Consider the following 25,963-nt stretch of genomic DNA (forward strand, 5'->3'; position numbering starts at 1 on the left):
TGAGAGATTTGCAGGGGTTAAAGGAAATATGTAGCCTTCCAACAAGTAACCAAGTTACACAGAGCACTGGGTTACTGGACATTGACGTGTTTTGCTTAGCAACAGTGGGGATAATAATGCCATGAGCAAGTTCCTGGAAAGTCTTTGATATTATCCTGGTGCTGTCTGAGCTGAGATGATGTATCCATCCATCCCTCTGCAGCTCTCTGTGTCCAACAGAACTCCCATCATTCCAGTTCAGTGGGATACAGAGCAGGGGATCCTTCTCACCTTTGACTCACTCTCAGAGCTTTGCCATGAACGAGTAACTTCCATATGGGAAGAGAAATTCAGACATAGGTGAAGCCCTGGATCTATTCAGTTGTTCAGTGAAACACCCAGAGGTGTAAACTGAGGTCCCAACATTCTTTCTTAAACAGTATTTTAGTCACTTATTCCACAAGGGCTTCACTCAGATTTTTTCTTGACAGGATCAAGCAAAGACCAAGAGGAGGCTTGAGGACATGGGATCCCGAAACAGGTAACTGCATGGCATTAGTGCTGATAACCATCCAAGATAGACTTTGGACATGCTGGCTCCTCTTCCTCACTTTAATGTGTTGTATTTCAGCTTACCTCACCAGATGTGATTTTAACAATAACTCAAGGCCCTTTTGTGACTGGACCCAGCCTTGCAATGTCAATCAGGGAATGTGGATACGAACCAAGCATGACACTCCAACTGATGGAACAGGTCCTGAGGGAGACTATCCTGATGGAAGTAAGCTCTCATTTATGGCATTGTTGATTTTCGTTTCCTGAAGGCAGCTGAACTACCTTTATTCTTCTTTCTTTGAAAGAGAAAAGAGATTCATGAAGCCCTTTGAAATGTGCTGATTTGTTATATGCTGACACCTGTCTTGGACTTTTCATCATATTAGACAGGAGTGAATTAAACTGGCTTGCCCATCATAGATTGGATATCTTTATCAGTGCATAGAAGTAAAAGAAAGCTAATTGTATCATGCTTAAGGCCTTATAGAGAATATAGTGACATGGAACATATTGTCTTTCAAGAGATGGCTTAGGGCCAAATTCTACTGATAACAGTTTATGGCAACAAATATAATGATTACTGCACTGGCACAAGATAAAGTTCACACCAGTGAGTTACAAAATCAAGTCTGAAACTGAAGAATATTTTTCAAAAACTCTGATACCTGTGATTTAAAAACGGGAGCCTAACATGGTCACAGTATCAAAGAATCCATCTCTGTGTGTCTGAATCTCTATCCTTGCCCCAGCAGATCCATTTAGAGGGATTAATCTGCAGTCAAACATCTTCCTGTAATTATCCCAAGACAAAGGCCAGCTACTGTCAGAGTCAGTAAGAGGATTAGAACAGTGTTAGTTGGGATTGTTGCTAAATAACTTTCTGCATTTTTACTATTTTGATAACAATTAAAATTGCCTATTGGAAGAAGAAATGAAACATTTTTTATTTGGATAAACATAAAGAATAATGTTTTGCTTTTTGAATTGACACAGACGGTACCACTTTAAGTGGGGCTTAGATTTTCTTGCCAATTTAAATCTATGACTGAATATTAGATGCTATGTGTGGAGCCATACTTTACCATACAGAAATGGTCATTCATTTATTTTTGATTCTTTTCCATAGTCAGATGGGAAAGACTTGACTTTAGCTGCAGTGGGGAAAGGTAACTTTGATCTTAGCCCATGTGAACCAAAAAACTTCTGCCCTAGTAAAGCAAAGTCTGATTTCATATTGAACCAATCAGACTAAAGAATTTCAAATCCTAAAGAAGCACTGCAAGCCTCTGAATTTTGAAAAAATTCCTACGTTTTCACAATGTCAAATATAAATATTTTCAAGGAAATATCAGCATTGCTTTCTATTTCTTCTATTGTGAGACAAAACTAAATGCTGACAGTTTAGAATTTTCCTTGTGGCAGGGACTCACTCATCTTGAAACCAAAATATTTATGAAAAAAATACATCCCACAAAAGACAGTGTGTAGAAGACTGCCTTATTTTCCTTTGAGGAAAGAGGAAACTGAACATGATCAGTGAGGCAGTCTGAGGATCAGTCTAGAGGTGCTGTCTCTTGAAAGAGTCCTACGTCTTTAATTGTGGTCCCAGAATAACTGTTCTTGTGATATGAAACACATTTGCTTTGCTCTCAGGCTCACATTCTACTTTGTATAACTAGACAGGTTAACCATTGCAATATGAAGTCCAAACACCCTTTGCTTTGCTTCTTTACACTGATAATGATGCCTTAATTTCTTCCAAATTTGGATTGTACTTCAGTTTTAAATAACACCTTAAAAGTTATCAGAAGCTTTAACCATATCTTAATGTTTTTCCACTCTGCAGAAGGTTATTTCATCTACCAAGAAGCGAGTAATCTGATCCCCTTCGACACTAACAGGCTGGAGAGCCCAGATACTGTAGTTTCTGGAAAAATATGCATAGACTTCTGGTACTACATGTTTGGATCAGAAGAGATGAATGAGCTGAGAGTGCTTGTCCAAGATGGCACAGGCGAGTCTGTGGTGTGGAAACGTAAGGGAAACCAGAGCTCCTTGTGGGAATACGGTGCCATCACTCATAGTTTTCCAACACAGAGAAAGATAAAGGTAATATATTGCAGAATGTATTTCTTTGTACAGTATCTGCATTTGTTCTCCCCTGGCAGGCTGCAAAATGCTGTGCACATAAGCTAGAAAATGTAACCAAGATTTGCTTGGTTTATATTTTGTGAATAGAATGGTCTTATGATTTCTGTCAATGAACTAACAGAAGAAATCGCCAACCTCCTAGTTTCACTAGTGCTCTTAGTTAAGGGTTAAAATTCAATTCTGTTTTCTCTCTTTTTTCTTCCTTTCTTCCTTAATTTTATCATGAAGTCAAGGATTTTAGATGTCGTAATGAAATGCAGGTTTGTCTGCCATGAGTTTCAAGCTTTAAACTTTGGGATGCCACCTGTGTTGGACTCCTCTGAAGAATCCAGACCACTAATTCTCATAAATCTTTTATAAATCAGTGAAATAGAGGACAACGTTTCCTGCAGTCTTCACCTTATTACAGGATATATATCCCTTTAGCTGAAGGAAGCTAAGAGAACCTGTTATAACCTGAGCTTGCCAATTGCTATTTTTAGCAAAAAAGCAGAGAGATTAGTTTGAAAACATGCTAAGAGAAATGATCTTGTGTTTGCCTAAACATCTCTGATGCAGGGATCACTTTGTGTCCTGTCTAGGTAATTTTTGAGGCTATCCGAGGACTGACGGAGTATGGGGATACAGCACTGGACAACGTGAGAGTAAGGGACGGACCTTGTGGTAAGTGTGCTTGCAACCAAGTCTCTTCTACTTCCTTCTCTCTGTTAAGGTGCCCAGAAATTTTCATTACTCTACTCCATATATAATGTAGCAACCCTTCAGAACTTTGAACTGTAAAAGAGAAATGGCAAAACCTTTACACCTCACTTTATTTCAGTGTTACGTGTTTCGCCCGAATATCTTGCTAAATCTTTCCTCATCACCTCCAGCATCCAAGACAACCTATCTCTTTCTCTGCAATGTGACCTTTTTCATCAGGTCCAGCAAAATTTACCTTAATTTCTAAGTCAGAAGTGCACGTCTAAACTTAGACAACGTATGCACATTGATCTTGCTTAACAGATTAAATGTTCTAATAGACATTTACAGCAAGTATCAGTTCATGAAGGCTCATTAAAAACACAGAACAATCATATGTCACAAAAAGAAATAACGAGTCAATAACACTGAGTTGCACTACCAGTTTGACTACAAATCAGCAGTTTGAGCTTGATCTCTGACCCTGTAACAGATCAGCCAAGAGCAGCACAAGCTGTGCATGGCTGGGATCCATTTTTACTGACAAGCATGAAATACATACAGAATATGAATTGACCATGAAATTTGCTGAAAAACTTATAGAAAGTTTCATTAGGTCTTAATAGGTGTTGTTCTCTGTGAAATCCTACTAAGGTAATGACATAACATGTTTCAAATTTACCCTACCTGTGACAAAGATTTCCTTTCAGATCCACATCCTCTAGTCATATGATTTTATTTAAAATTTTGTGCAAAAAGCCTTGGGGCCTTTTTTTCTTTGTTTGAGGGTTAGGGACAGCCAGTTCTTCATTTTTCCAGTTGTATTAGCACATGATTCAGCCACTGGATGGTGCACAGAGGTAACTCCGAAGGATAAGAGTTTCCCTGTTCATCTCACTCTCATATCTGCCAATGCGCACTGACAGTAAAACCTTCACGTGTCTTAACACACACACACCAGAGGGAGTCACACACCCAATGGTAACTACACTTCCAGCTCCCGAGAGGAGCCCAAGCTCAGTCACTGTGATCTAACAATCTGATGAGCTTTCGTAAGAGCTAAAAAGACCCACACATCCCTGATTTTAAACACAGACGGTTCTACTTGCTTCACTGAAGAACTTGTAACTTTATGCTGGTGAAGAGTAAATGAAAATTCCTGTATGTTGGTGTGTAAATAGTGTTTACCCTTTAATGTTAAAGCTCATTGTATTGCTTTGTCTTTTCCACTAACAGAAGCTGTCCCTACACCTGTGCCACCAACACCTACACCAACAGAACCTACACCACTTCCTGTGACAGGTAATTTTAGCCAATCACATATACTACTCGATGGCTTGTAGGAAACTTGCATTTTTTACTGACAGTACTGCTTTTTTTTGCTTCAGTTAATTTCTATGGATATTTAACTGAATGTAGGAGTATTTAACTACAAGTTGCTTTCTGCCACACCAGTCAGCCTTTTCGGTTTCAGTTCTTCCGGGTGTAATCTACAAAATGAGGGTGCTTGTGGAGGGGGCGGACAAAATAAGATGGGCTTTTGGGATGTGTTTGTATGTTAATGAGAACATATTCCTTTTTCCTATTTCCAGAAGCTATTGCAGTATACATGGGGATCCTCACTACAACACCTTTGACAAGCAGCGCCATGACTTCATGGGCACCTGCACCTACACCCTGTCCAAGCTGTGTGACAGCAACAGCTCCCTGCCCTACTTCAACGTGGAAGCGGCCAATGAGCACAGGAGAGGCAACACCCGTGTGTCCTATGTTCAGTATGTGGATATTGATGTCTATGGCTACAGGATCAACCTTGGTCAAAAAAGAACTGTTAAGGTATGGTTGGAAGCCATTGTCTATCATTCATAACTCATAGCATGAATGAAGATATTGTTGTATAGTGACTACCAGTTTCCAGCATTCGTGCAATACTTTTTAGAGGGCAGTCGGATATTTAGGGGCAGGAGTAACGGTGGAGTTCTTAAACGTGGGGATTTCAAAACTGAAAGCATAGGCTGAAATTCTGTGCTGTGTTGTTGAAATGTGGGCTTAGAGCTGACACTCTGGATGGGGTTGGTGAGCTAGACTACCCTTCTGACTTTCTCCCCGTGCTCTAGTTTAGCATGCAACAGGGAGCACAGAGGCTCTGAATTAACTGAGTTCGTGCTGGTAGTCATTTACCTATCCTGTGTGCTAGCCTGTAACACTGAACACTTCTTCCTGATTTCTGCTTATTCCCCTTCACTGTTAATTGCACTTAACTTTATGGCCTTTGCCATAAAGCGGGGTCAGGTGGCAATCCTGGAGTGACAATCTGATGATGCTCCTTACGCTGATCGTACACTTGGGCAGCTATTGCATTCTAGTACTTCTTTGTGGATCCTTTCTATAAAGGGCCAAAACAGTAGAAATGGTTGAGCCAAACCCCCAGGACATGAACAGTTCACCTGGTTCTATTATCACCCTTACAGGAAAATACAAAAGTGATTTAAAAGAGCCAGAGGTTTGAAGGTACACTGAAGCTTTCCCTTCTGACCTTAGAGACACAGAGAACTGCTATGCCCTCATTTGTCCAACAGCCTCTCTCTTATACCTTTCCCCTCTCTTCACTGGGTTTATTACCAAAAAAAGAGTAGGTCTGTGGGCAGCTGCTGCAGCCTTGAATTTTCCAGCTGTGTCTGGCTCACCAAGACCACACTTGTGAGCTATGTTGTAGCCACACTGTAGTTATGGCCTCAAGCCCTAGATTATGCAAACTGTTGGAGCACTTCTGTAACAAGAACTGGGACTGCATCAGCCATATACACATATACTTACTCAGGCTAGCAGAGAGTGAGTTCTTACTGCTCACTGTGTCAATATAGGAATCTAAGAGGGTCACCATTAACAACACTTCTTGTCAAGTGCTTAAAACACTTGTCCTTCTCTGTGCCTGCAGGTCAATGGAGTCAGCCAGGTGCTCCCTGTGACCTTGTTCCCAGGTGTCAGTATTTTCCTCAGTGGGCAGTACGTTGTGGTTACTACTGACTTCGGGCTGCAAGTCAGGTTTGATGGAAATCACAGAGCAGAAATCACTCTTCCCAGTACCTATATGTCTAAAGTCTGTGGAATATGTGGAAATTACAACGGGCAAAGAGAAGATGACTTTCTCAACCCAGATGGAGAGATGGAAGCAAACTCAACCAGCCTTGGCAACAGTTGGCAGGTTTACAACGACTCCAGGTAGGACTCCTGCCAGGATGTCAGGTCTTCCCTGTTGGCTATGCAATGACCAGTTTTATGCAACTCTTCTTTGGAGGCTAGGAAATATCACACGTGGGATAAAATCTATCCTTGTCAGTGGTCCTACTTTATGCATTTGGGTAAAGTTTCACAGAAAATTTAACAAGAGAAAATTTTTTAAACTTTAAATTGCTTAAATAGAGAAAATTCCTTAGACTCTTAGAACCGTTTAGGCTGGGAAAGACCTTTAATGTCATTGGGTCCAATAGATAACCCAGCACTATATCTGCCAACAAACCATGTCCCCATATGGCACACTTAGTCACCTTCTCAATTCTTCCAGGGATTGTGACTCCACCACTTCCCTGGGCAGCCTGTTCCAATGCTCAACAACCCTTTTAGAGAAGAATTTTTTCCTAATATCTAATCTAAACCTCCCCTGGTGCAACTTGGGGCCATTTCCTCTCACCCTGTCACCTGGAGAAGAGACTGTTCCCCCTCTCACTACAACCTCCTTTCAGGGAGCTGCAAAGTGTGAGGAGGTGTCTCCTGAGCCTTTCCCCTCCCAAGGCCTAGCAGCCTCAATTCTCTCAGCCACTCCTCATAAGACTTGTGCTCCAGACCCTTCACCAGCTCCATTGCCCTCCTCTAGATACAGCCCAGCACCTCAAAGTCTTTCTGGTGATGAGAGGCCCAAAACTGAACACTGGAATCAAGGTGTGGCCTCAACAGTGCCAACAATAGGGGAGCGATCCCTTCCTTCTTTCCCCTTCAAATCTTACTCCACATATGCTTTGTGTCCAAAGAGAGTCCAGCTGGGGTGGGAATGGGGCAAGCGTTCCCTCACATCACGATGATTCCTCAGAAAAAGCTGAGGCTTCTGCTGGGCTCAGGGAGCCAGTACCATCCCTGTAACCTCATCATGGGGAAGGGCTTTGTCCCTGTTGTTCAGGACTGGGTCCTGACACGTGCTGGGCACTGCACTCATATCTTCACATTACGTACCCCTGGAGGGACCCCTGGGCCTGAGTTTTAAGGGTTACTTACATATTGGGGTTTTCAGGAACAACGGCTGCTTAAATCAGAAAAACATATGTATTTTGTAGTGTCTCCATAAATGATGTCTTCAGACATCCTGATGAAACTTAGGCACCTAGCTGCAAGCAAACCACAAAATGGCACTCCCATAAAAGAGGCACTGCCTTTCTCATTTGCTTTGCCTTCCTGATAGGAGAGAAAGGTCACAGGAGCTTCTTTTGTCCCCTAGTGCTGCTTGAGCAAACACAAAGAAAGAGTGTGTTAAATACCGATACAGGCCAGATAGGGGGAATGATCTGTGAGTTTTAGCACTGACTTGGCTGGATTCCTTTTGTACATTTAAATGTACATTTTAGCGTTTGAATAAAACGCTGAAGGTGCCCACTAGGATTTCAGTTATTGTTTTGGTTTATGAATGCTAATACTCAAAGGTATTATTTCAACTCTTCTGAGATACTTGCTACTAATTATTTCAGTGTGTTATTTAAGGAGAGTAGTTGGACTTCAAATGCTTTCACTTTCTAATTCCCCTTCCATGTAAACAGCCTGACTTACCAGAAAGACAAAAATAAACATCCTTGGGTTTTGCCCAAGCCTCTGAAATATTATCAGGTTGAGATCATATTGAAATCTGAATTTCTCTCCCAAGAGTTTGAAATAGAGGGATTGGAAATACGTCATGTTTAGTCTGGGATGAGACCTGTCGTTTTGGTGAATGTGATTTCAAAAGCGTCTCAGGTACTAGTGAATCCAAAGTTGATCCATTAATTTTTCCACATCTTTTTTCTTTTTACCCACATTAGGTGCTCACCAGATGATGGACATACTCCAAACTGCACTGACGATGAAAAACACATGATCCAAAGCAACGCATACTGTGGTCTGATCACAGATCCAAATGGTCCATTCCAGAAGTGCCACTCAGTAGTTGATCCACAGAGCTATTTTGAAGATTGCCAGTACGATCTCTGTGAACTTCACTTGAACAACGAAGCCCTCTGTGAAAGCCTACAGGCTTATGCAGACGTGTGCCAAAGTGCAGGAGTCCAGCTGGCCCCATGGAGAAATGCAACGTTTTGCCGTATGTATCAAAGATTGCTAAAAATTACCACTTGTCAGGAGAACATAATGAGGATTTCTGGAAGAAAGAGCCTTACAACCCTGTTTGAATTCATGTAATGTAACACTAAGAATCTTGACTGATCAAGCTAAAGATTACAGGGTTATATGTAGTTCCTCAATTCGAATCCTGTGTGAGAACACTAGTTCAGCTTGAAAATAGTTCAGCGGCTTTGAATGAAAGGAAAAGATTCCATCTAATCTACCTTAAAATGGAATTTGAGGCCTATCCTTTGAATTCCTCTCTGCAAAGAGAGCAGGATGGAGGAGGAACTCTTCTGACAAACTGAGCAGGAGATCTGAGATAAAGCGAAGAGAGTGTTTTGGACACTGTCATTGGTACAGACTCCAATATGTATAAGTGTAGGGAGTGCTGACCATTCTTTACCTATAGGATGTGGAGGAAAGCATCAGTGAGTGTCCCATAGAGGCATAGTCAGTCATGGTTTCAGATGGGAGACAAGCCAACAGAGGATACTCAGCCTGGAATTAAAGACCAGGACTGACGTCAAAAGTAATTGGAGATTGAACAATGGATATTGTGACGATGCTTCTCAGGGTGGAGAAGTCAGGGAGAGTAGGGAAGAGATGGAAGAGACAGAAACACACAGAGGCATAAGACAAAAGGTGTCAAGTATTGAAGTAATAGATGTCTGTGCTAGGGTGTAAGTAGGAATAGTGATTCTTATTTTTTTTTTTAATTGGTGGTGGTTTTTTGAGTATTGGTAAAGAGTAAATGAAGAACATTTCTCAAGCATTCAGGCATGTATTATAGGGAAAAACAATCCCTATTATTTTTAGAACAGAATTTAAATACAAATTTAATGTCTGAAATGCCTGAACAGATCTGTTCCCACTAGAAACAATAAAAGGAACAGGAAATAGTAATTCAGGGACCCATGTGCCTTCTGCAGTGAAGGAGATGGGGAAACTAAAAAGCGTGTCTCAGAACACTGGAATTATTGAAGGCTAATTTCTTGTCTGAATTTGTTACCCATTTGACTTCAGTATACATCTGGAGCATTTTCTAGGCTGGGATGTTACTGAGGCTTTCTTTCCTAGAGCTTCTATGGAGTTAAATACCAGAATGACCGACTAAATATAGCACATCTAGGATAAATAGCTAATCTGACATTGAAATACTCTGTCCAGTGCAAGGATTCAAGAAATCATCTCCATGTCCTAGGAAACGCTCTCTCTGAGTGAAAGTTCAGAGAGGCAAACCTCAAAAGAAATTCAAGTGTGGTAAGAAAACAAAAGCATGAATGAAAATGCTTCTAAATCCAAGATGTTCACAAACATTTCAAAAGAAATCAGAATACGATGTCAAACAAACAACAATACTTGAGTAATTAAAGTATGTCAAAAACGTATCATTATCTTTTCTTACACAGCATTGGATTGTCCGGCCAACAGTCACTACGAGCCCTGCGCTGCAGCCTGCCCTGCCACCTGTGTTGACCCGACGGCTCCCGAGAGCTGCAGCCTGCCGTGCGTGGAGGGCTGTGTGTGCGACAGCGGGTACCTGCTCTACAACGACCGCTGCGTGCCCAGCCAGCAGTGCGGCTGCTGGCACAACGGGCAGCACTACCCCGTGGGCTCCGAGTTCTGGACGGACAACACCTGCTCCTCCAAGTGCACGTGTCCCGCACAGGGAAATGAAGTCCAGTGCTTCAACGCCTCCTGCCCTGCGGGCCAGTACTGCGGGGTGCAGAGCGGTAAACCCGTGTGCCTCGAGCACTCCTACGGCATCTGCCACGTCCACGGTGACCCCCACTACCTAAGCTTTGACAAGGTGAGGCACAACTTCATGGGCAACTGCACCTACACCCTGGCCAAAGTGTGCTCCAACACCACCTCCCTGCCCTACTTCAACGTGGAGGCCAAGAACGAGCACCGCGGCAACACCCGAGTCTCCTACGTGCGCGAAGTCACGGTTGAGGTGTACGGACAGCGCATTGTCATGGTCAAGAAGGAGAAGAGCCATGTCCTGGTAGGCAGTGGGGCCGGAATGAGCATGGGGGGCGGCTGCAAGGCAGGGCTGGCTGTGGTGGAAGGACCTGGCATGTAACAGGAGGCGGATGGTTCTTCTAAAGGCATTGGTTACGTTGTTTTCCCTTGGAGAGGGGCTGGAGGAGGAAGTGGCAAATGGGGAACGTGGCCATGTTGAGCACAGTGCAGAACACAGCACACAGCTGTGTGAGCCCCAGGGGTCCTGGTGTGTGAGGACATCCCAGGCAGCTGTTTGCCGTGCCTGGGCTGGCAGCTGCTTTCCCCGGGCAGGAGCGGCCAGGGAGGCCGGGGACAGGCCCGGGGCCCACTGTGGTGTGTGTGCCGTAGGTGAACAACGTGCGGCAGACGTTGCCGGTGAGTGCAGCTGGAGGGGCCATCACGGTGAGCAAGAGTGGTCGCTACATCGTCCTGGAAACGGACTTCAACCTCAGAGTGTCCTACGACGCTGACCACTCGGTGGAGGTGAAGGTGCCCACCACCTACTTCAACCTGACCTGTGGCATGTGCGGCAACTTCAACAACCGCAAAGACGACGAGTACATGATGCCCAACGGGCAGCAAGCCGCAGACTCCAATGCGCTGGGGGAGAGCTGGCAGGTCCCAGACAGTGACCCCTCCTGCGGTGTCCCTGACCCCTCCCCACCCTGCAGTGCAGAAGAGGAGAAGCTCTACCAGTCCAACCAGTTCTGTGGCATACTGACCACCAGGCCTAGCCCTTTTGAGAGGTGCCACGGCGTGATCAACCCCAGGACTACTTTGACACCTGCTTGTATGACCTGTGTGCCCTGAACGGTGGCCAGGAGTTCCTGTGTGCTGCTCTGGAGGCCTACGCTGATGCGTGCCAGGCAGCTGGTGTGACTCTCCTTCCCTGGAGGAATGCTACCTTCTGCCGTGAGTACCTGCAGGGCCATTGCCAGAAAGGGAAAGGGGCCACACCCTCTGCTCTGCTCTGAACCTGTGGCCAAAGCGAGTCTTTGGTCTTTCCCTTCCCCAAGGCTGGTGTTTCCCGACCCCCATGGTTGAAGTCTTGCACAATTAGGGTCCTAATTTTCCCCTTCTCATTGCAGCCCTGCAGTGTCCCGCCAACAGCTACTATGACCCCTGCACGACTGGCTGTCCTGCCACCTGTGTTGATCCACAAGCCCCACAGAACTGCTCCAAGCCTTGTGTGGAGGGCTGTGCCTGTAGCCCTGGCTTCCTCCTGAGTGGAGACACCTGTGTGCCCGAGGCCAACTGCGGCTGCCTCTTTGAGGGCAACTACTACACCGTGAGTGAAAACCCTGCCCTGGTTTGCATCCCTGCCAGGCCACTCCTGTGCCTGTACTTTCCTGCCTCATGCACTGAGGTTTGGTGTTTCCCTGCCTGCAGGAAGGCGAATCCTCCGTGAATGAGAACTGCACTCGCCGGTGCCGGTGTGAAGCCAACGGCCACATGGTTTGCTCTGCCCTGTCCTGTGGCGAGGACGAGGTCTGCAAGATCCAGGACGGCCAGAGGGGCTGTTACCCAGCCAGCACTGACATCTGCCACATCTACGGTGACCCGCATTACAGCACCTTTGATGGCAAGCTCCACCACTTCCAGGGCTCTTGCAACTACACCGTGGTGACGGGCTGTGACAACTCCTCCGTTGGGTTCAGTGTCACCACCCGCAACGAACATCGCGGCAGCCAGAGCTGGACAGCTCTGAACTCTGTGGCACTGTCCCTCAACGGCCTCCACATTGCACTGCGCCAGCACAACGCAGTCTACGTAAGCCTCTCCTTTTTATACCTGGGAGCAACAGGCACCCTGGACACCCTTAAAACACCCCTCTGTCCCCACGGAGAGCTTGCTATTCCCTGAGCCTGCGGCAAGCTCGGGGAAGAGCATGGCAGGGCTGCGGCTGCAGGCCCTGAGTGGGGCCATACACGACGGCTCATGCAGACACAGATTCTTGGTTACTTCCCTGAGCTTTTAATGTGCCATTGGTACAGTTGCTACTGGCCTCGTAAGCCTGGGGAGGGATTGTCACGCCCACAGTGCTTCTGCCTCACTGACACTAACTACCCTGGTGACAAACAGTGGGCTGTCAGTGGAGAGCACCTCTTTATGCTTCTGTCTCTGTGTGTTCCCCTTCTCCAGATCAACGGTGCCCTGGTCTCCCTGCCGGCTTCTCCTGCCCCTGGTGTGAACATTTCCCGGAGCGGCTCCTACGTGCGGGTTTCTACAGAGCTGGGCCTGCAGCTGCAGTTCGATGGGGACCGTGACCTGCTAGTGAAGGTGTCTGAGAAGTACAAGGGCAAACTCTGTGGGCTGTGTGGGGCCTACACTGGCAGCCAGCAGGACGACTTCATGCGACCCGATGGGGTGGTTGTACCCAACTTCAACGACTTTGGAGCCAGCTGGATGGTGCCAGATGACGAGTGGCCGTGAGTCCTTGTTCCACCATGCGGATGAAGGACGGGAGGGAGTGTGGGAGGGGGGAGATCCTGAGGGACATCCTGGGCAGGATGCTTTTCCTAACCTCTTTGGATCGCAACTGCCTCGATCGCTTGTTTCTGTCCACCCTCAACCAGGGAGGCCAATGGTGCCTGTGGGCCACATGTTCCACCCTTTTAACTGACAGCCATGGGTGCCTGCCTTAGTGGGGAACCTGGAGTGCAGAAGCTGAGGTTATGGCCAGGCAGGAGCTCAGGAAATGCAGTGGCTGCTGGCAACAGGCTGCAGGGAACTCATTGCTGTGTGTCTGCTTTGTAGGTGTGACCCAGCCATCAAGCCCCCTGCATCCTGCTCCCCTGCTGAAGAGGAGGCAGCTAACAAGCAGTGTTCAATCCTCACACACCTCGGTGGCCCCTTCCGGCCATGCCATGCAGTCCTGCCACCCAAGACATACTTTGAGAGCTGTGTCTATGACCAGTGTGCCACGGGTGGCAGCACGGAGCACCTCTGCAATGACCTGGAGGCCTATGCAGCAGCCTGTGCTGAGGCGGGCATTGCTCTGGGAGACTGGAGTGCTGGCACTGTCTGTGGTAAGTCTGCTCTTGACCTCCTTTCGTTTTCTAGTCTCTCAGAGACACGGGATGGGGCAGTTGTGGGGACAGCACTGGGGGCAGAGTTTTCCCCACCTACCACATAACAAGCCGCTCTGTTGGGACAGCCCTTCAGTGAGGAGACTTTCCCAGACCGGTGCAATCCCCATCCTGCACCTTGCTTGCAATGGTGTGGGGATGTTTGGGAAGTGTACAACATTCTCATTTGAGAACATATTATCCGTTATCACACGTGCCTTCTCCACTTCTGTTTCACTCTGTTTCATCTGTCACAAAAAGAAATAACGAGTCAATAACACTGAGTTGCACTACCAGTTTGACTACAAATCAGCAGTTTGAGCTTGATCTCTGACCCTGTAACAGATCAGCCAAGAGCAGCACAAGCTGTGCATGGCTGGGATCCATTTTTACTGACAAGCATGAAATACATACAGAATATGAATTGACCATGAAATTTGCTGAAAAACTTATAGAAAGTTTCATTAGGTCTTAATAGGTGTTGTTCTCTGTGAAATCCTACTAAGGTAATGACATAACATGTTTCAAATTTACCCTACCTGTGACAAAGATTTCCTTTCAGATCCACATCCTCTAGTCATATGATTTTATTTAAAATTTTGTGCAAAAAGCCTTGGGGCCTTTTTTTCTTTGTTTGAGGGTTAGGGACAGCCAGTTCTTCATTTTTCCAGTTGTATTAGCACATGATTCAGCCACTGGATGGTGCACAGAGGTAACTCCGAAGGATAAGAGTTTCCCTGTTCATCTCACTCTCATATCTGCCAATGCGCACTGACAGTAAAACCTTCACGTGTCTTAACACACACACACCAGAGGGAGTCACACACCCAATGGTAACTACACTTCCAGCTCCCGAGAGGAGCCCAAGCTCAGTCACTGTGATCTAACAATCTGATGAGCTTTCGTAAGAGCTAAAAAGACCCACACATCCCTGATTTTAAACACAGACGGTTCTACTTGCTTCACTGAAGAACTTGTAACTTTATGCTGGTGAAGAGTAAATGAAAATTCCTGTATGTTGGTGTGTAAATAGTGTTTACCCTTTAATGTTAAAGCTCATTGTATTGCTTTGTCTTTTCCACTAACAGAAGCTGTCCCTACACCTGTGCCACCAACACCTACACCAACAGAACCTACACCACTTCCTGTGACAGGTAATTTTAGCCAATCACATATACTACTCGATGGCTTGTAGGAAACTTGCATTTTTTACTGACAGTACTGCTTTTTTTGCTTCAGTTAATTTCTATGGATATTTAACTGAATGTAGGAGTATTTAACTACAAGTTGCTTTCTGCCACACCAGTCAGCCTTTTCGGTTTCAGTTCTTCCGGGTGTAATCTACAAAATGAGGGTGCTTGTGGAGGGGGCGGACAAAATAAGATGGGCTTTTGGGATGTGTTTGTATGTTAATGAGAACATATTCCTTTTTCCTATTTCCAGAAGCTATTTGCAGTATACATGGGGATCCTCACTACAACACCTTTGACAAGCAGCGCCATGACTTCATGGGCACCTGCACCTACACCCTGTCCAAGCTGTGTGACAGCAACAGCTCCCTGCCCTACTTCAACGTGGAAGCGGCCAATGAGCACAGGAGAGGCAACACCCGTGTGTCCTATGTTCAGTATGTGGATATTGATGTCTATGGCTACAGGATCAACCTTGGTCAAAAAAGAACTGTTAAGGTATGGTTGGAAGCCATTGTCTATCATTCATAACTCATAGCATGAATGAAGATATTGTTGTATAGTGACTACCAGTTTCCAGCATTTGTGCAATACTTTTTAGAGGGCAGTCGGATATTTAGGGGCAGGAGTAACGGTGGAGTTCTTAAACATGGGGATTTCAAAACTGAAAGCATAGGCTGAAATTCTGTGCTGTGTTGTTGAAATGTGGGCTTAGAGCTGACACTCTGGATGGGGTTGGTGAGCTAGACTACCCTTCTGACTTTCTCCCCGTGCTCTAGTTTAGCATGCAACAGGGAGCACAGAGGCTCTGAATTAACTGAGTTCGTGCTGGTAGTCATTTACCTATCCTGTGTGCTAGCCTGTAACACTGAACACTTCTTCCTGATTTCTGCTTATTCCCCTTCACTGTTAATTGCACTTAACTTTATGGCCTTTGCCATAAAGCGGGGTCAGGTGGCAATCCTGGAGTGACAATCTGATGATGCTCCTTACGCTGATCGTACACTTGGGCAGCTATTGCATTCTAGTACTTCTTTGTGGATCCTTTCTATAAAGGGCCAAAACAGTAGAAATGGTTGAGCCAAACCCCCAGGACATGAACAGTTCACCTGGTTCTATTATCACCCTTACAGGAAAATACAAAAGTGATTTAAAAGAGCCAGAGGTTTGAAGGTACACTGAAGCTTTCCCTTCTGACCTTAGAGACACAGAGAACTGCTATGCCCTCATTTGTCCAACAGCCTCTCTCTTATACCTTTCCCCTCTCTTCACTGGGTTTATTACCAAAAAAAGAGTAGGTCTGTGGGCAGCTGCTGCAGCCTTGAATTTTCCAGCTGTGTCTGGCTCACCAAGACCACACTTGTGAGCTATGTTGTAGCCACACTGTAGTTATGGCCTCAAGCCCTAGATTATGCAAACTGTTGGAGCACTTCTGTAACAAGAACTGGGACTGCATCAGCCATATACACATATACTTACTCAGGCTAGCAGAGAGTGAGTTCTTACTGCTCACTGTGTCAATATAGGAATCTAAGAGGGTCACCATTAACAACACTTCTTGTCAAGTGCTTAAAACACTTGTCCTTCTCTGTGCCTGCAGGTCAATGGAGTCAGCCAGGTGCTCCCTGTGACCTTGTTCCCAGGTGTCAGTATTTTCCTCAGTGGGCAGTACGTTGTGGTTACTACTGACTTCGGGCTGCAAGTCAGGTTTGATGGAAATCACAGAGCAGAAATCACTCTTCCCAGTACCTATATGTCTAAAGTCTGTGGAATATGTGGAAATTACAACGGGCAAAGAGAAGATGACTTTCTCAACCCAGATGGAGAGATGGAAGCAAACTCAACCAGCCTTGGCAACAGTTGGCAGGTTTACAACGACTCCAGGTAGGACTCCTGCCAGGATGTCAGGTCTTCCCTGTTGGCTATGCAATGACCAGTTTTATGCAACTCTTCTTGGAGGCTAGGAAATATCACACGTGGGATAAAATCTATCCTTGTCAGTGGTCCTACTTTATGCATTTGGGTAAAGTTTCACAGAAAATTTAACAAGAGAAAATTTTTTAAACTTTAAATTGCTTAAATAGAGAAAATTCCTTAGACTCTTAGAACCGTTTAGGCTGGGAAAGACCTTTAATGTCATTGGGTCCAATAGATAACCCAGCACTATATCTGCCAACAAACCATGTCCCCATATGGCACACTTAGTCACCTTCTCAATTCTTCCAGGGATTGTGACTCCACCACTTCCCTGGGCAGCCTGTTCCAATGCTCAACAACCCTTTTAGAGAAGAATTTTTTCCTAATATCTAATCTAAACCTCCCCTGGTGCAACTTGGGGCCATTTCCTCTCACCCTGTCACCTGGAGAAGAGACTGTTCCCCCTCTCACTACAACCTCCTTTCAGGGAGCTGCAAAGTGTGAGGAGGTGTCTCCTGAGCCTTTCCCCTCCCAAGGCCTAGCAGCCTCAATTCTCTCAGCCACTCCTCATAAGACTTGTGCTCCAGACCCTTCACCAGCTCCATTGCCCTCCTCTAGATACAGCCCAGCACCTCAAAGTCTTTCTGGTGATGAGAGGCCCAAAACTGAACACTGGAATCAAGGTGTGGCCTCAACAGTGCCAACAATAGGGGAGCGATCCCTTCCTTCTTTCCCCTTCAAATCTTACTCCACATATGCTTTGTGTCCAAAGAGAGTCCAGCTGGGGTGGGAATGGGGCAAGCGTTCCCTCACATCACGATGATTCCTCAGAAAAAGCTGAGGCTTCTGCTGGGCTCAGGGAGCCAGTACCATCCCTGTAACCTCATCATGGGGAAGGGCTTTGTCCCTGTTGTTCAGGACTGGGTCCTGACACGTGCTGGGCACTGCACTCATATCTTCACATTACGTACCCCTGGAGGGACCCCTGGGCCTGAGTTTTAAGGGTTACTTACATATTGGGGTTTTCAGGAACAACGGCTGCTTAAATCAGAAAAACATATGTATTTTGTAGTGTCTCCATAAATGATGTCTTCAGACATCCTGATGAAACTTAGGCACCTAGCTGCAAGCAAACCACAAAATGGCACTCCCATAAAAGAGGCACTGCCTTTCTCATTTGCTTTGCCTTCCTGATAGGAGAGAAAGGTCACAGGAGCTTCTTTTGTCCCCTAGTGCTGCTTGAGCAAACACAAAGAAAGAGTGTGTTAAATACCGATACAGGCCAGATAGGGGGAATGATCTGTGAGTTTTAGCACTGACTTGGCTGGATTCCTTTTGTACATTTAAATGTACATTTTAGCGTTTGAATAAAACGCTGAAGGTGCCCACTAGGATTTCAGTTATTGTTTTGGTTTATGAATGCTAATACTCAAAGGTATTATTTCAACTCTTCTGAGATACTTGCTACTAATTATTTCAGTGTGTTATTTAAGGAGAGTAGTTGGACTTCAAATGCTTTCACTTTCTAATTCCCCTTCCATGTAAACAGCCTGACTTACCAGAAAGACAAAAATAAACATCCTTGGGTTTTGCCCAAGCCTCTGAAATATTATCAGGTTGAGATCATATTGAAATCTGAATTTCTCTCCCAAGAGTTTGAAATAGAGGGATTGGAAATACGTCATGTTTAGTCTGGGATGAGACCTGTCGTTTTGGTGAATGTGATTTCAAAAGCGTCTCAGGTACTAGTGAATCCAAAGTTGATCCATTAATTTTTCCACATCTTTTTTCTTTTTACCCACATTAGGTGCTCACCAGATGATGGACATACTCCAAACTGCACTGACGATGAAAAACACATGATCCAAAGCAACGCATACTGTGGTCTGATCACAGATCCAAATGGTCCATTCCAGAAGTGCCACTCAGTAGTTGATCCACAGAGCTATTTTGAAGATTGCCAGTACGATCTCTGTGAACTTCACTTGAACAACGAAGCCCTCTGTGAAAGCCTACAGGCTTATGCAGACGTGTGCCAAAGTGCAGGAGTCCAGCTGGCCCCATGGAGAAATGCAACGTTTTGCCGTATGTATCAAAGATTGCTAAAAATTACCACTTGTCAGGAGAACATAATGAGGATTTCTGGAAGAAAGAGCCTTACAACCCTGTTTTGAATTCATGTAATGTAACACTAAGAATCTTGACTGATCAAGCTAAAGATTACAGGGTTATATGTAGTTCCTCAATTCGAATCCTGTGTGAGAACACTAGTTCAGCTTGAAAATAGTTCAGCGGCTTTGAATGAAAGGAAAAGATTCCATCTAATCTACCTTAAAATGGAATTTGAGGCCTATCCTTTGAATTCCTCTCTGCAAAGAGAGCAGGATGGAGGAGGAACTCTTCTGACAAACTGAGCAGGAGATCTGAGATAAAGCGAAGAGAGTGTTTTGGACACTGTCATTGGTACAGACTCCAATATGTATAAGTGTAGGGAGTGCTGACCATTCTTTACCTATAGGATGTGGAGGAAAGCATCAGTGAGTGTCCCATAGAGGCATAGTCAGTCATGGTTTCAGATGGGAGACAAGCCAACAGAGGATACTCAGCCTGGAATTAAAGACCAGGACTGACGTCAAAAGTAATTGGAGATTGAAACAATGGATATTGTGACGATGCTTCTCAGGGTGGAGAAGTCAGGGAGAGTAGGGAAGAGATGGAAGAGACAGAAACACACAGAGGCATAAGACAAAAGGTGTCAAGTATTGAAGTAATAGATGTCTGTGCTAGGGTGTAAGTAGGAATAGTGATTCTTATTTTTTTTTTTAATTGGTGGTGGTTTTTTTGAGTATTGGTAAAGAGTAAATGAAGAACATTTCTCAAGCATTCAGGCATGTATTATAGGGAAAAACAATCCCTATTATTTTAGAACAGAATTTAAATACAAATTTAATGTCTGAAATGCCTGAACAGATCTGTTCCCACTAGAAACAATAAAAGGAACAGGAAATAGTAATTCAGGGACCCATGTGCCTTCTGCAGTGAAGGAGATGGGGAAACTAAAAAGCGTGTCTCAGAACACTGGAATTATTGAAGGCTAATTTCTTGTCTGAATTTGTTACCCATTTGACTTCAGTATACATCTGGAGCATTTTCTAGGCTGGGAATGTTACTGAGGCTTTCTTTCCTAGAGCTTCTATGGAGTTAAATACCAGAATGACCGACTAAATATAGCACATCTAGGATAAATAGCTAATCTGACATTGAAATACTCTGTCCAGTGCAAGGATTCAAGAAATCATCTCCATGTCCTAGGAAACGCTCTCTCTGAGTGAAAGTTCAGAGAGGCAAACCTCAAAAGAAATTCAAGTGTGGTAAGAAAACAAAAGCATGAATGAAAATGCTTCTAAATCCAAGATGTTCACAAACATTTCAAAAGAAATCAGAATACGATGTCAAACAAACAACAATACTTGAGTAATTAAAGTATGTCAAAACGTATCATTATCTTTTCTTACACAGCATTGGATTGTCCGGCCAACAGTCACTACGAGCCCTGCGCTGCAGCCTGCCCTGCCACCTGTGTTGACCCGACGGCTCCCGAGAGCTGCAGCCTGCCGTGCGTGGAGGGCTGTGTGTGCGACAGCGGGTACCTGCTCTACAACGACCGCTGCGTGCCCAGCCAGCAGTGCGGCTGCTGGCACAACGGGCAGCACTACCCCGTGGGCTCCGAGTTCTGGACGGACAACACCTGCTCCTCCAAGTGCACGTGTCCCGCACAGGGAAATGAAGTCCAGTGCTTCAACGCCTCCTGCCCTGCGGGCCAGTACTGCGGGGTGCAGAGCGGTAAACCCGTGTGCCTTGAGCACTCCTACGGCATCTGCCACGTCCACGGTGACCCCCACTACCTAAGCTTTGACAAGGTGAGGCACAACTTCATGGGCAACTGCACCTACACCCTGGCCAAAGTGTGCTCCAACACCACCTCCCTGCCCTACTTCAACGTGGAGGCCAAGAACGAGCACCGCGGCAACACCCGAGTCTCCTACGTGCGCGAAGTCACGGTTGAGGTGTACGGACAGCGCATTGTCATGGTCAAGAAGGAGAAGAGCCATGTCCTGGTAGGCAGTGGGGCCGGAATGAGCATGGGGGGCGGCTGCAAGGCAGGGCTGGCTGTGGTGGAAGGACCTGGCATGTAACAGGAGGCGGATGGTTCTTCTAAAGGCATTGGTTACGTTGTTTTCCCTTTGGAGAGGGGCTGGAGGAGGAAGTGGCAAATGGGGAACGTGGCCATGTTGAGCACAGTGCAGAACACAGCACACAGCTGTGTGAGCCCCAGGGGTCCTGGTGTGTGAGGACATCCCAGGCAGCTGTTTGCCGTGCCTGGGCTGGCAGCTGCTTTCCCCGGGCAGGAGCGGCCAGGGAGGCCGGGGACAGGCCCGGGGCCCACTGTGGTGTGTGTGCCGTAGGTGAACAACGTGCGGCAGACGTTGCCGGTGAGTGCAGCTGGAGGGGCCATCACGGTGAGCAAGAGTGGTCGCTACATCGTCCTGGAAACGGACTTCAACCTCAGAGTGTCCTACGACGCTGACCACTCGGTGGAGGTGAAGGTGCCCACCACCTACTTCAACCTGACCTGTGGCATGTGCGGCAACTTCAACAACCGCAAAGACGACGAGTACATGATGCCCAACGGGCAGCAAGCCGCAGACTCCAATGCGCTGGGGGAGAGCTGGCAGGTCCCAGACAGTGACCCCTCCTGCGGTGTCCCTGACCCCTCCCCACCCTGCAGTGCAGAAGAGGAGAAGCTCTACCAGTCCAACCAGTTCTGTGGCATACTGACCACCAGGCCTAGCCCTTTTGAGAGGTGCCACGGCGTGATCAACCCCCAGGACTACTTTGACACCTGCTTGTATGACCTGTGTGCCCTGAACGGTGGCCAGGAGTTCCTGTGTGCTGCTCTGGAGGCCTACGCTGATGCGTGCCAGGCAGCTGGTGTGACTCTCCTTCCCTGGAGGAATGCTACCTTCTGCCGTGAGTACCTGCAGGGCCATTGCCAGAAAGGGAAAGGGGCCACACCCTCTGCTCTGCTCTGAACCTGTGGCCAAAGCGAGTCTTTGGTCTTTCCCTTCCCCCAAGGCTGGTGTTTCCCGACCCCCATGGTTGAAGTCTTGCACAATTAGGGTCCTAATTTTCCCCTTCTCATTGCAGCCCTGCAGTGTCCCGCCAACAGCTACTATGACCCCTGCACGACTGGCTGTCCTGCCACCTGTGTTGATCCACAAGCCCCACAGAACTGCTCCAAGCCTTGTGTGGAGGGCTGTGCCTGTAGCCCTGGCTTCCTCCTGAGTGGAGACACCTGTGTGCCCGAGGCCAACTGCGGCTGCCTCTTTGAGGGCAACTACTACACCGTGAGTGAAAACCCTGCCCTGGTTTGCATCCCTGCCAGGCCACTCCTGTGCCTGTACTTTCCTGCCTCATGCACTGAGGTTTGGTGTTTCCCTGCCTGCAGGAAGGCGAATCCTCCGTGAATGAGAACTGCACTCGCCGGTGCCGGTGTGAAGCCAACGGCCACATGGTTTGCTCTGCCCTGTCCTGTGGCGAGGACGAGGTCTGCAAGATCCAGGACGGCCAGAGGGGCTGTTACCCAGCCAGCACTGACATCTGCCACATCTACGGTGACCCGCATTACAGCACCTTTGATGGCAAGCTCCACCACTTCCAGGGCTCTTGCAACTACACCGTGGTGACGGGCTGTGACAACTCCTCCGTTGGGTTCAGTGTCACCACCCGCAACGAACATCGCGGCAGCCAGAGCTGGACAGCTCTGAACTCTGTGGCACTGTCCCTCAACGGCCTCCACATTGCACTGCGCCAGCACAACGCAGTCTACGTAAGCCTCTCCTTTTTATACCTGGGAGCAACAGGCACCCTGGACACCCTTAAAACACCCCTCTGTCCCCACGGAGAGCTTGCTATTCCCTGAGCCTGCGGCAAGCTCGGGGAAGAGCATGGCAGGGCTGCGGCCTGCAGGCCCTGAGTGGGGCCATACACGACGGCTCATGCAGACACAGATTCTTGGTTACTTCCCTGAGCTTTTAATGTGCCATTGGTACAGTTGCTACTGGCCTCGTAAGCCTGGGGAGGGATTGTCACGCCCACAGTGCTTCTGCCTCACTGACACTAACTACCCTGGTGACAAACAGTGGGCTGTCAGTGGAGAGCACCTCTTTATGCTTCTGTCTCTGTGTGTTCCCCTTCTCCAGATCAACGGTGCCCTGGTCTCCCTGCCGGCTTCTCCTGCCCCTGGTGTGAACATTTCCCGGAGCGGCTCCTACGTGCGGGTTTCTACAGAGCTGGGCCTGCAGCTGCAGTTCGATGGGGACCGTGACCTGCTAGTGAAGGTGTCTGAGAAGTACAAGGGCAAACTCTGTGGGCTGTGTGGGGCCTACACTGGCAGCCAGCAGGACGACTTCATGCGACCCGATGGGGTGGTTGTACCCAACTTCAACGACTTTGGAGCCAGCTGGATGGTGCCAGATGACGAGTGGCCGTGAGTCCTTGTTCCACCATGCGGATGAAGGACGGGAGGGAGTGTGGGAGGGGGGAGATCCTGAGGGACATCCTGGGCAGGATGCTTTTCCTAACCTCTTTGGATCGCAACTGCCTCGATCGCTTGTTTCTGTCCACCCTCAACCAGGGAGGCCAATGGTGCCTGTGGGCCACATGTTCCACCCTTTTAACTGACAGCCATGGGTGCCTGCCTTAGTGGGGAACCTGGAGTGCAGAAGCTGAGGTTATGGCCAGGCAGGAGCTCAGGAAATGCAGTGGCTGCTGGCAACAGGCTGCAGGGAACTCATTGCTGTGTGTCTGCTTTGTAGGTGTGACCCAGCCATCAAGCCCCCTGCATCCTGCTCCCCTGCTGAAGAGGAGGCAGCTAACAAGCAGTGTTCAATCCTCACACACCTCGGTGGCCCCTTCCGGCCATGCCATGCAGTCCTGCCACCCAAGACATACTTTGAGAGCTGTGTCTATGACCAGTGTGCCACGGGTGGCAGCACGGAGCACCTCTGCAATGACCTGGAGGCCTATGCAGCAGCCTGTGCTGAGGCGGGCATTGCTCTGGGAGACTGGAGTGCTGGCACTGTCTGTGGTAAGTCTGCTCTTGACCTCCTTTCGTTTTCTAGTCTCTCAGAGACACGGGATGGGGCAGTTGTGGGGACAGCACTGGGGGCAGAGTTTTCCCCACCTACCACATAACAAGCCGCTCTGTTGGGACAGCCCTTCAGTGAGGAGACTTTCCCAGACCGGTGCAATCCCCATCCTGCACCTTGCTTGCAATGGTGTGGGGATGTTTGGGAAGTGTACAACATTCTCATTTGAGAACATATTATCCGTTATCACACGTGCCTTCTCCACTTCTGTTTCACTCTGTTTCATCTGTCACAAAAAGAAATAACGAGTCAATAACACTGAGTTGCACTACCAGTTTGACTACAAATCAGCAGTTTGAGCTTGATCTCTGACCCTGTAACAGATCAGCCAAGAGCAGCACAAGCTGTGCATGGCTGGGATCCATTTTTACTGACAAGCATGAAATACATACAGAATATGAATTGACCATGAAATTTGCTGAAAAACTTATAGAAAGTTTCATTAGGTCTTAATAGGTGTTGTTCTCTGTGAAATCCTACTAAGGTAATGACATAACATGTTTCAAATTTACCCTACCTGTGACAAAGATTTCCTTTCAGATCCACATCCTCTAGTCATATGATTTTATTTAAAATTTTGTGCAAAAAGCCTTGGGGCCTTTTTTTTCTTTGTTTGAGGGTTAGGGACAGCCAGTTCTTCATTTTTCCAGTTGTATTAGCACATGATTCAGCCACTGGATGGTGCACAGAGGTAACTCCGAAGGATAAGAGTTTCCCTGTTCATCTCACTCTCATATCTGCCAATGCGCACTGACAGTAAAACCTTCACGTGTCTTAACACACACACACCAGAGGGAGTCACACACCCAATGGTAACTACACTTCCAGCTCCCGAGAGGAGCCCAAGCTCAGTCACTGTGATCTAACAATCTGATGAGCTTTCGTAAGAGCTAAAAAGACCCACACATCCCTGATTTTAAACACAGACGGTTCTACTTGCTTCACTGAAGAACTTGTAACTTTATGCTGGTGAAGAGTAAATGAAAATTCCTGTATGTTGGTGTGTAAATAGTGTTTACCCTTTAATGTTAAAGCTCATTGTATTGCTTTGTCTTTTCCACTAACAGAAGCTGTCCCTACACCTGTGCCACCAACACCTACACCAACAGAACCTACACCACTTCCTGTGACAGGTAATTTTAGCCAATCACATATACTACTCGATGGCTTGTAGGAAACTTGCATTTTTTACTGACAGTACTGCTTTTTTTTTGCTTCAGTTAATTTCTATGGATATTTAACTGAATGTAGGAGTATTTAACTACAAGTTGCTTTCTGCCACACCAGTCAGCCTTTTCGGTTTCAGTTCTTCCGGGTGTAATCTACAAAATGAGGGTGCTTGTGGAGGGGGCGGACAAAATAAGATGGGCTTTTGGGATGTGTTTGTATGTTAATGAGAACATATTCCTTTTTCCTATTTCCAGAAGCTATTTGCAGTATACATGGGGATCCTCACTACAACACCTTTGACAAGCAGCGCCATGACTTCATGGGCACCTGCACCTACACCCTGTCCAAGCTGTGTGACAGCAACAGCTCCCTGCCCTACTTCAACGTGGAAGCGGCCAATGAGCACAGGAGAGGCAACACCCGTGTGTCCTATGTTCAGTATGTGGATATTGATGTCTATGGCTACAGGATCAACCTTGGTCAAAAAAGAACTGTTAAGGTATGGTTGGAAGCCATTGTCTATCATTCATAACTCATAGCATGAATGAAGATATTGTTGTATAGTGACTACCAGTTTCCAGCATTTGTGCAATACTTTTTAGAGGGCAGTCGGATATTTAGGGGCAGGAGTAACGGTGGAGTTCTTAAACATGGGGATTTCAAAACTGAA

The 25,963-nt window shown here is 46.8% G+C and overlaps 1 protein-coding gene across 1 annotated transcript in view; it reads left to right on the forward strand.

The window, feature by feature from the left end:
• Positions 1-690: 690 nt before the first annotated feature.
• Positions 691-25,963, forward strand: part of LOC136365794 (IgGFc-binding protein-like) — a 56,651-nt gene continuing 31,378 nt past the window's right edge. The window contains exons 1-26 of the mRNA XM_066326495.1: positions 691-760; positions 2,381-2,643; positions 3,267-3,348; positions 4,603-4,705; positions 4,959-5,202; positions 6,305-6,588; positions 8,430-8,707; positions 10,140-10,738; positions 11,086-11,355; positions 11,508-11,649; positions 11,826-12,025; positions 12,127-12,507; positions 12,880-13,166; positions 13,495-13,766; positions 14,894-14,959; positions 15,249-15,493; positions 16,596-16,879; positions 18,720-18,997; positions 20,432-21,030; positions 21,379-21,943; positions 22,121-22,320; positions 22,422-22,802; positions 23,176-23,462; positions 23,791-24,062; positions 25,191-25,256; positions 25,548-25,792. Of these exons, the coding sequence (XP_066182592.1) occupies positions 691-760; positions 2,381-2,643; positions 3,267-3,348; positions 4,603-4,705; positions 4,959-5,202; positions 6,305-6,588; positions 8,430-8,707; positions 10,140-10,738; positions 11,086-11,355; positions 11,508-11,649; positions 11,826-12,025; positions 12,127-12,507; positions 12,880-13,166; positions 13,495-13,766; positions 14,894-14,959; positions 15,249-15,493; positions 16,596-16,879; positions 18,720-18,997; positions 20,432-21,030; positions 21,379-21,943; positions 22,121-22,320; positions 22,422-22,802; positions 23,176-23,462; positions 23,791-24,062; positions 25,191-25,256; positions 25,548-25,792 (6,963 nt within the window). The remainder of the gene's footprint in view (positions 761-2,380; positions 2,644-3,266; positions 3,349-4,602; positions 4,706-4,958; positions 5,203-6,304; positions 6,589-8,429; positions 8,708-10,139; positions 10,739-11,085; positions 11,356-11,507; positions 11,650-11,825; positions 12,026-12,126; positions 12,508-12,879; positions 13,167-13,494; positions 13,767-14,893; positions 14,960-15,248; positions 15,494-16,595; positions 16,880-18,719; positions 18,998-20,431; positions 21,031-21,378; positions 21,944-22,120; positions 22,321-22,421; positions 22,803-23,175; positions 23,463-23,790; positions 24,063-25,190; positions 25,257-25,547; positions 25,793-25,963) is intronic.

Source organism: Sylvia atricapilla, chromosome 10, assembly GCF_009819655.1.
Source record: "Sylvia atricapilla isolate bSylAtr1 chromosome 10, bSylAtr1.pri, whole genome shotgun sequence".
NCBI lineage: Eukaryota > Metazoa > Chordata > Aves > Passeriformes > Sylviidae > Sylvia > Sylvia atricapilla.